The following is a 9,574-nucleotide window of genomic DNA, read 5'->3' as shown; positions in this document are numbered from 1 at the left end:
GAAGGCTCCAATCAATGAACGCTCACTAATTGCGAAAGAAATTAAATTATTTGAAGCTTTATAAAAGTAAATCGCATTTATTATACGGATAACAACGGACGTTAATTACTAAATGTGTAATATTGAAAAAGTACCACATGATTAATTAATTATTTCTTGATCCAATTCATTTTATAATACCAATTCATTTTATAATATAAATTCATTTTATAATGAAATCTTAATTAAACTTAATTAAATTCCACAGTAATTGTTTTATGCAGAAAATTTTTTCTTGATTTTTATTCTCCCCGTTTCACTTTATTGTTTAATGAAAATTATTATAACGATTGACTAAATGATTTACAGTTTAAAAAAAATTTTCGAACTTGGATGTTACACAAATGTAATAATTGAGTTTCAGCCCTAATTAAGGTAAAAGAAAGTTCTGTTACACAAGATTTATTTTTTTTATTTAACAGTCTCGAACACAATTTTCTCACTTATTGTTATTAAAGACAATAACTTAATCTTCTAATCATGTCAACCTCTTGTCACAAAGTTCCTCCAGTTAAAAGTAATTATGTACCTCTTGGAACTATTGAAAAATTTAACGATCTTGATGTTTATGTTTCAAAACCAACAAATGGATCGAAACCTTTTAAAAAAGCAGTTGTCGTTGGTTACGATATTTTTGGATTTCATCCAAATGTAAAACAATTTTGCGACCTTTTAACGAAGGCTGGATATCTTGTTGTACTTCCAGATTATTTTCGTGGAAAAACGGCTCCAATTGTGTCTCAAGGGTAATTTAAAAATCATATAAATTTCTTTTCCTTTTTTTTTGAAAAAAAAAAATTATTTCAGTTAAAAATTTAATTTTTGTTTCTTACAGAGTTCAGGCTTTAATCGATTTTGTTTTAAAAACTTTTCCACCAGAAGTAATCATAAAAGATACTTTAAGCGTTACTAATCATCTCAAATCGGAATTTGGTTCTAAAGATTTTGGTTATACGGGATTTTGTTGGGGCGGAATTATGGGTTCAAAACTTTGCGCAATTAAAGAATTCAATGCTTGTGTATTAGTTCATTATGGCCCTCTTCAAGTGGATGATTTTAAAAAATCCCAATGTCCTATTGCGTTCTTACCTTCGTCTGAAGATCAAGATTCTGTGAGTTAATCTTAAATTTATATATATATATATATATATATTTTTTATCACATTTTCATATTTCTAATAATTTATATATTTATTGGTTAGCAACCTTTTGTTGATGCTATGAAAGATAAACCATTCGCTAATAAGAATTTTCAAAAACGATTTGTTGATATGGTTCATGGATTTGCTGCTTCTCGTGGAGATTGGAGCGATCCATTAATTTCACAAAGGGTTAACGAAGTTATTGAAATCACTGGCAAATTTTTCCGTGATAATGTTGGCTGTAATTAAATTACTATTTCCAGTATCCGATTATGTTTTTATATTTGAATATGCTATTTTTATACCTTCCAACTTTCCTTATGTAAAATTTACTTTTTAGCAATAAAAACAATAAAACTATTATAGCCTTTATTACAACCATTACGAACACGATGTGTATACTGTAAATAAATCGATTATGACGCAAAAAAAAAAAATATAACTGGAGTACAGTTAATAAGCTTTTTTTTTAGGTTTTTAGGTTTTTGAAGTCTTGGACGAACGAAATTGGTAAGTTCGACCTCGATCTTGAATTTTTTTTTAGAGGGTGGAGGTTTCTTAAGTAGACTGAATCCCGGTGAATCGGAATTAATTATAATTCATATTTATAAAATTTTTACTTAAACCTGCAATATTTTAAAATTTTAAATCATCAGATTATATAAAGATGTTTTTGTCATAATAAATTTTCATTATTTATTTAAAAAAAAATTTGGAATTACATAAATAACTTGAGATTGATTTACCTTAATTAGATTGACTCGGGCTGTTGAAGATTTTGTTACACACGACTTTATTTTTATATATATTAACCTCTCTCTCAATTTCTCAAAATTTTAAATTCATATATTCGTTGTTAATTATTTTAATCTTCCAATAATGTCATACTCTTGTTACACAATTTCTCCAGCTAAAAGTGATTATGTACCTATCGGGACTATTGAAAAATTTAACGATCTTGACGTTTATGTTTCAAAACCAAAAGGTGAATCGAAGCCTTTTAAAAAAGCAATTCTTGTTTGTCACGATGTTTTCGGTTGTCATCCAAATACAAAACAATTTTGTGACCTTTTAGCAAAAGCTGGTTACATTGTTGCACTTCCAGATTATTTTCGTGGAAAAACGGCTCAAGTTCAGTCTCAAGGGTAATATTATTTAAAAAAAAAAAAAATTTCGGTTAAAAAAGTTTAATTTTGGCTTTTTATATAGACTTCAGGCTTTAGTCAAATTTGTTTTAGAAAATTTTCCGGCGAAACTTGTCATGAATGATACATTGAATGTTATTAAACATCTCAGTTCAGAATATGGTGCTGAAAATTTTGGATTTGTAGGCTTTTGTACGGGCGGAGTTCTTGGTTCAAAGCTTTGCGCAATTAAAGATTATGATGCTTGTGTATTAATTCATTATGACCCTCTTCAAGCGGAAAACTTTGAAAAATCTCAATGCCCTGTTGCATTTTTACCTTCGCGTGAAGATCAAGACCCTGTAAGTTAAAATTGAATTACATTTTTTTTTGTTATATTAACAAATTTCTAAATAAGTTATATATTTATTGGTTAGCAACCTTTTATTGATGTTATGAAAGATAAACCATTCGCCGAAAAGAATTTTCAAAAACGATTTAGTGATATGGATCATGGATTTGCTGCTTCTCGTGGAAATTGGAACGATTCATTAATTTTTGAAAAAGTTTAACGAAGTTATTGAAATTTGTACCAAATTTTTCAATGATAATCTTGGATATAATTACTATTAGAAACTATTTAGTTATATTCATTTTTCCTATTTTTATTATCTATGATTATTATCTATAATTATTAAAATTGTTTTTTTTAATAATCAATATGTTTTTTGATAATGCTTTTCATTGTGTAAACAATGACGACCTACAATATTTATGTAAATCATTATGACGTTATTGAACCATTAACATATGTGATATGATCGCCGACATTAACCATTATAATTAAAACAAAGAAACGAAACTAACTCCGGAAAGTTAAGAGAAATTATGGACGTACACTGACCTTTATAAAATTACTTTTTTTGGACAAATTTTATTACATTATAAATCTTTATCGTTATCTCTCTTACGATAAAAATATCAGTTAAGCAACAATTTTTTTTTTCTTATATTATAATTAATTATAATTATGTAATGCTTAAGAGTTATTTCATTAATACAGTATTAATTTTGTATGAAGTGTACAGGATTAATTATTAATTAGTAACCCATAAAGTGTAATTTTTAAATCTTATCAAATCAATTTTATGAATAGTTAAGTTTATATCAACAAATATAACAAATAACCATAAAAGTCAATAAATTAAATCATCTCGCAAGTAGAATTATTCGAATATCTTAAATTCATGATATAATGACATTGTGTGTTAATTGTATCTCGATATGAGATATGATTCAATTTTAAAGTTTGTTTTAGTTCTTTAATTCATTAAAGAAATTTGTTGATCTCTATCAAAAAAAAAATTGATATGTTAATATTTTAAAATTTACATTGTATCCATCGTGATATTAACTTATACGAATAACGATAATAAAAACGATTTAATTGGTCACATGTAATGTGTACCTGCACTACAATAATTTCGGCCAACATCAGGTTGATCAATATTCGACCATTGGAACCGTACGTTAAACTAATACTCTCAATGATTGACTCATTCGATTATGTAGACTGCAATGATAAATAATCATTTACAAATAAAAGCTATGTATAAAAACATAATTTCATTGGTTGAAGGCATCAAACTATTTTTGTATTTGAAATAATAGATAATAATTTATTGCAATTGAAAGAAAGTATAAAAATTTTAATTTTATAAAAAAAAAAAATAATAAATAAATTTCAGTACAAATGTGATTAAATCTTTTTTTTCTAAATTTATAATATATAAAACAGGACCTCAAGATAAAATCAATACAAAATGAATTTTTAAAATCAAATTATACATCATTAATGGTAGGCTTTCCAGTATTGAAAATATAATTCCAAGCATAGTACCAAAGATGTTGTTGTGAATCATCAGTTGGAATGTCCCCTTTAACTTTCAATTCATCAATCCGTTCTTTAAGTTGTATATCTCCATTATTTTGTAAAGTTGGATTTAAATAATTTAACACATACTTAAATAATAATTCACCAGTAAAATCAGGAATTCCAAGTTTATTAGCACAATAATCAGCTGGTTTAACTCTAACATCTATCTTATATTTCTCTTCTCCTTCCCAACTTTCTTCACTTCCCCAACTCCCATCAATACTAATTTCTGAATGAATACCAAGCACAAACACATGCATGGAAGTTAATAATGAAAATTTGTATTTATGTCCATAACCATCACAATAATAAGGGTGAAGATCTAATGGATCATTAAACCTATGTGAATAATTCGTAATTTTATTGTAATGTTCACTTTTATCTTTATCACTTGAAATTAATAATGTTAAAGATTATAATATAAAGTTATATAAATATGGTGTTAATAAATAATAAAATGCATTATAGATGCTAATATATTAATTTATAACATTACCTTTTAGCTTCTAAGTCTTCACTAGGTAAGATTACAACGGATGCTGTCCAGTCAGTAGATTTAGTACATTCTGTGCCAAATTTGCACATAGTTGTAATTATAGCTGTAATTGATACATTGTCATTTACTGGAGAAGTGATTTTAATCCCAGATCTTTCAACATTACATATTTTATTATTAACTTCTATTTCATCAAAAGATGAAATATCTTTAGTATAAGGAAAAATACCATTAAAAATAGCTTGAGTCTCTGGATCAGGTACTAATGCAAGTTTCTTTTTTTGCTTTAAAGGATATTTACTAATTATATCATTTGCAATTGATAACAAATCTTTATCAAGTTTTAAAAGTTGAGGATAATTATCAACTGCAAATTGACGAAACCAGCCTTTAGTTAATGTAGTACAAATTTTAACAAGCGCCATATTGTAAGAAGTTTCTTGATTATTAGAAGTCATTGGAATAAGATATCTTTCAAGTGCAATAGCCATTGCTTCTTCTTTTACACAATTAAGTTTTGTTTGATAGTCAATCTTTTCAAAGAGAGATTTCTTCATCCATGCTTTAGACTAGTATATTTGTTGAATTAAATATTAACTATCAAATTTTATGTACAAAAATATTTAATAAATTTTAAATCATACCTTATCTTCTTTTAAACTTTCATAAATTGGGTGATCACCATATTTAACGAAGAATACGTCTTTGTACAAAAAGATTATCATTATTATCCAAAAATTCTTCATTAGTCATATTCAAATTAATATGTGCACCCGGTATTCCTCGTATATTTTCAGTTTCCTTAATACGAGTCTTCAACAAAAATTCAATTAGTTCATCACGTTGTGGATTACATAATGGTCTTATTATTGACATATCTTTATAATTCAATATGTCTCTTAATAAATGCAAATCTGCAATATTTTTATGAAAATCAGTTGGCCAACATATATGAGACGTTTTTAAGGCTTCAAGGATTTTTAATGGAGCAACAATACATAAAAAGTTTGATGGTAATGGGAACAATATTTTATCTTCAACGTTACAACACAGTTCTAAAATCATTAACCCACTTGCTTTTGGTTGAGTATAATCAATCCTTTCAAAATCAATTTTATCAATTTCAAAATAACCATCATCATTATTTCCAATCTCATCATAATCTAAAACCTCATTTGATTTCATTTTTTTTAAATTAAATTTATCAGAAACAAGTTCAATATCAAAAATGATAGAACTTTCATCTTTAGATATATATCTATCAATAAATTCTCCAATGATTTTTAGTCCACCTCCTGGATAATAAACCAATTTTATATATTTAAAAGTTTTACTAGTTTTAATTTCATTAATAATTGAAATTGATTGTGAAATTGTTGCTATTAAATCCCAATCATTTATATCACGAAAAGAAGGAATATGCCATTTTGCAGCGCAAGAGCCAATAAGTACAGGATAATCTATAATAGAAGTACTGTCCTCATCATTTTCAATGATTTTTTTCAAGATGGTTAATATTGTCTTAGCATTATCACGAGCAAGAATTCGAGGTTTAGCAACCATTTTTAAAAATGCATATGCAAAAGAAGAATAAAATATAAAAGAAAAATAAAATATAAAAAAAATAAGAAAAAGAAGATATTTGTATAGTAAAATGACATGAAATAATTCTTAGTCATTATGATACTCCTTTTGGATTGTTTTGTATACTATAGTTTAACAATTTAATGTTACATACATTGAATAAATTAGTCATCTTCCATCATGTCTATTAGCTAATATGAAATCATTATAACTGTATTAATATAGAATCTTTATTGCTATATTGCAATTTTTTTTTTTTACGAGTTTTTATTAAAATTAAAATTCATGCTTTTAACCGGACATAATTCAAAAGATTTGAACATAATATTATTCCTTCAATATAGTATTTGTAAACAATATTTATATGTCCTATTGTAATATGTTCTCCATCATAATCATCAATGATATCAAAATGAAGTGATTCTCGTCCCTTATAACTTTTAAAAAAATTTTCAAAAGTATCAATAGAATATTTCCAATATCCACTAACTTTTATTTCAGTTAAAGATTCTGGAGAAAATTTAGTTAAAATATTTAATAATTCATCTCCTATATCATCATTTTTATTCAAACTATGAAGAAATAAACATACTAAATTTCTACAATTCATTAATAATGATGTCCAAGATTTGTAGTTTAAGTAATCTATTTTTGGACAATGAATAGAAATTGCTTTAAGTAACTTTCCTGTATTCTCAGCTGATTTATTAGAAGTATAAGCAGTGATATCAAAAATATTTCCTTTGGTTTTTTCAATTGACATTGCCAATTCCTTAAAGCATAATAAATCATTACCAATATCAAGAGACTGAAGATCTGGAAATTTTGAATTTCCTAACCATTTTTGTAATTCTTTAATCGCTTCACAATTTTCACACTCATAATGAATTGTTAAATATTTTAGATTGTTAAGTGATGTTAAAAATGAATGTGAAATAACACCAACCGAACCACGTAAAATAAGACTATTAATTGTATCTTTTTTTGCTAATGCATTGCTTAATCCCTCATATATTTCTTTCTTAATATTAAAACTAAATTTAAATAATACAAATTTTAAATTTCTTTGTGCATCAATTAATGAAATTAATCCGGGAACATCTTGAAAATAATTATCAACATTTAATTTATTTAAATCTCTGCAAATCTGTGCCATCTCATGAAGACTATTGGAACTTACAAAATGTAAATCTACAGTTAGATTAAAGAGTTGAGAGAAACGTGTTAGAGCTCCCGGAAACGACGTTAAAGGTTGATTAATTCGCCAATCCAATTCTTCAATACTTTTACATTCACTAATAAATGACTTACAAATTTCTCGTTCTAACAGATTTCTTTTACTTAAGTAATTACCTAAATTTTTTTTTCCAAATACCATATTTATAATACCATTTATAATTTCAACTTTTGGAAAATTAAAAAGACTGATATAATTAAACGTTGGGGATTTTGAAAGGGTTGTTTTGAATAATGTAATATCATTATCAAATAAAAGCTGTTTTGAAGAGGTTGGTAGACAGGAAAGTATTATATTAAAAATAATTTTTTTAGATTTCTCATCATTAATAAAATATGTATATCTTTCCCATAAGATAGGAACTATTAAATGGCACCACGCTTTATTAACGAAAAGACATGAATATATTGATTTAAGATTTGTTCGTAATTCATTGAAAATAAGATTAAGACAAACTAAAATAAAATAAAATGGAAAAATTAAATATTGATTGTTTATTTTAGTTTATTCAAAAAGGAATAAAAAATCATTTATAAAGTACATTTACTTTATATGTAGATTTGGAAAATACACGTTTTGAGATAGTCTCCAACAATTGGCTGGGGTGTAGATCATTTGCGTGGCACAATGACAGCCAATCATTCAACACCCACTTCAATATTGAATACTCTAACTCTATAATATATCAATTATTAATCTCTTAAAATCAATCAATTAATCAATCAATAAAAACTAAATATCTTTTTTGATTTGTTATTTCAAAGAGTATGGGTTAAATTGGAACAGGTTTAATTAATAGTAGTGCTCATAAATCTTTGGAAATGTAATCATCAATTTTTGATAATCTTGAGAAGATTATTGATTGACAAAATAATGAAACCAATTTTTTAAAATTCATTTAGTAAAAATAGATATAAAAAATTAGAAAATCTGAAAACTTTTAAAAGTCTAATATGGAGAATGATTAAATTATTTAATTTGTATTTTTAATAATATATATCCCATTACATCTTATTCATTTGTGATAAGGATAAATGGATCATTAAAAATATAGATTATTTGTTGAATTTGAAATTGAGAATAAATCAATAGACTACCATTTTTGTCAACTATGCTAATGTCTTTTATAATTGCAATTATGTCACGTACACAAAAACGTAGTGATGTATGCCTTACTGAGACCAATGACTTCATCTACTGATATTGTAAGAGAAAATTTAAAATTAATTTGTATGTTCATTCTTTTAATATTTTTTTTTTTTGCCCTCAAGAATCTCTCTGCAAATTATAAAAAAAACCTAATAATCAAAAAGGGTGTTTGGCGACCAACTGGCAAATTTGGTCCATGAGGAGAACGAGACTAACAAGTTGTTCAATGACACAGCTTACAGCTTACCAAAAGAAAAGAGCTCAACAGCTTTCAAAATCTAAACAGTTTTCACCTATTCCCTTCAAGTCTCAGAATCAAGGTTCTCAAGGATCCTACAAAGGCAAAAATCGAAACTATTATGCGTCTCATTCACAATCCCAAGCTCAAGGAAATTTTCAATCCTTTTGTATTCATCAATTAATGCTACACCAATTGATTCCAATTTTTCAGTGTTACTCAAGTAATAATTGTTCACTTTCAGAAAAAAAATTTTTGTATTAATATAATTAATTAATATAGCAAATTGAAGTTGCAAATGAAGTCATATAAATATTTAAGATAAATTGTAAGTTGAAATAATTCTATCTGTAAGTATTATATTGGGATTGTTACGATACTGTAATTTATCGCTTCTACGATCAAGGAAATCTTTTCAATATTGGCTAAAATTACTCTATCAACAACATTCTTTCGGTAACTTCAAGAAAAAGAATACCAATGTCATAACATTTGCATTTATGCAAATTAAGAAATTTCTTAATAACTTGAGCTAACAGGAAAAGTAATCTACTAATGTTAGTTCAATTTTAAAGCATTAACTTTTAATAATGAGAAAAGTTATTAAATTTTTCAATCGAAACAAAATA

General features: G+C 25.9%; 4 protein-coding genes across 4 annotated transcripts; 2 read left to right on the top strand and 2 right to left on the bottom strand.

Moving 5' to 3' along the window:
• The first annotated feature begins 487 nt into the window (after positions 1-487).
• OCT59_015484 (uncharacterized protein) lies at positions 488-1,562 on the top strand. The gene is made up of 3 exons (XM_025330212.2): positions 488-785; positions 875-1,151; positions 1,242-1,562. The coding sequence occupies exons 1-3, from the start codon at positions 520-522 to the stop codon at positions 1,428-1,430; spliced, it is 732 nt and encodes a 243-aa protein (XP_025182564.1). The 5' UTR covers positions 488-519; the 3' UTR covers positions 1,431-1,562.
• Positions 1,563-2,060: 498 nt separating this feature from the next.
• On the top strand, positions 2,061-2,877 carry OCT59_015483 (uncharacterized protein; the record flags this gene model as incomplete). The annotated part of the gene is made up of 3 exons (XM_025310433.1): positions 2,061-2,326; positions 2,391-2,667; positions 2,743-2,877. 3 exons carry the CDS (start codon positions 2,061-2,063, stop codon positions 2,875-2,877), a joined length of 678 nt encoding a protein of 225 aa, XP_025182565.1.
• Positions 2,878-4,147: 1,270 nt separating this feature from the next.
• Positions 4,148-6,300, bottom strand: OCT59_015482 (uncharacterized protein; the record flags this gene model as incomplete). The annotated part of the gene is made up of 4 exons (XM_066140037.1): positions 4,148-4,631; positions 4,738-5,306; positions 5,382-5,440; positions 5,511-6,300. 4 exons carry the CDS (start codon positions 6,298-6,300, stop codon positions 4,148-4,150), a joined length of 1,902 nt encoding a protein of 633 aa, XP_066002856.1.
• A 304-nt stretch (positions 6,301-6,604) lies between these two features.
• On the bottom strand, positions 6,605-7,699 carry OCT59_015481 (uncharacterized protein; the record flags this gene model as incomplete). Its single annotated transcript, XM_025310434.1, has 1 exon — positions 6,605-7,699. The coding sequence occupies one exon, from the start codon at positions 7,697-7,699 to the stop codon at positions 6,605-6,607; it is 1,095 nt and encodes a 364-aa protein (XP_025182567.1).
• Between the last annotated feature and the right edge of the window lie 1,875 nt (positions 7,700-9,574).

This window comes from Rhizophagus irregularis, chromosome 23 (assembly GCF_026210795.1).
Source record: "Rhizophagus irregularis chromosome 23, complete sequence".
NCBI classification, from domain to species: domain Eukaryota; kingdom Fungi; phylum Glomeromycota; class Glomeromycetes; order Glomerales; family Glomeraceae; genus Rhizophagus; species Rhizophagus irregularis.
Note: the sequence above shows the minus strand (reverse complement) of the source record. Positions and strands in the feature narration are given on the sequence as shown.

Excerpts from the sequence above, each read along its gene's own strand:
- OCT59_015484 (XM_025330212.2), top strand. The coding sequence starts at position 520 with ATGTCAACCTCTTGTCACAAAGTTCCTCCAGTTAAAAGTAATTATGTA. Across the intron at positions 786-874 it reads GCTCCAATTGTGTCTCAAGG|AGTTCAGGCTTTAATCGATT; the intron begins GTAATTTAAAAA and ends TGTTTCTTACAG. Across the intron at positions 1,152-1,241 it reads CGTCTGAAGATCAAGATTCT|CAACCTTTTGTTGATGCTAT; the intron begins GTGAGTTAATCT and ends TTTATTGGTTAG.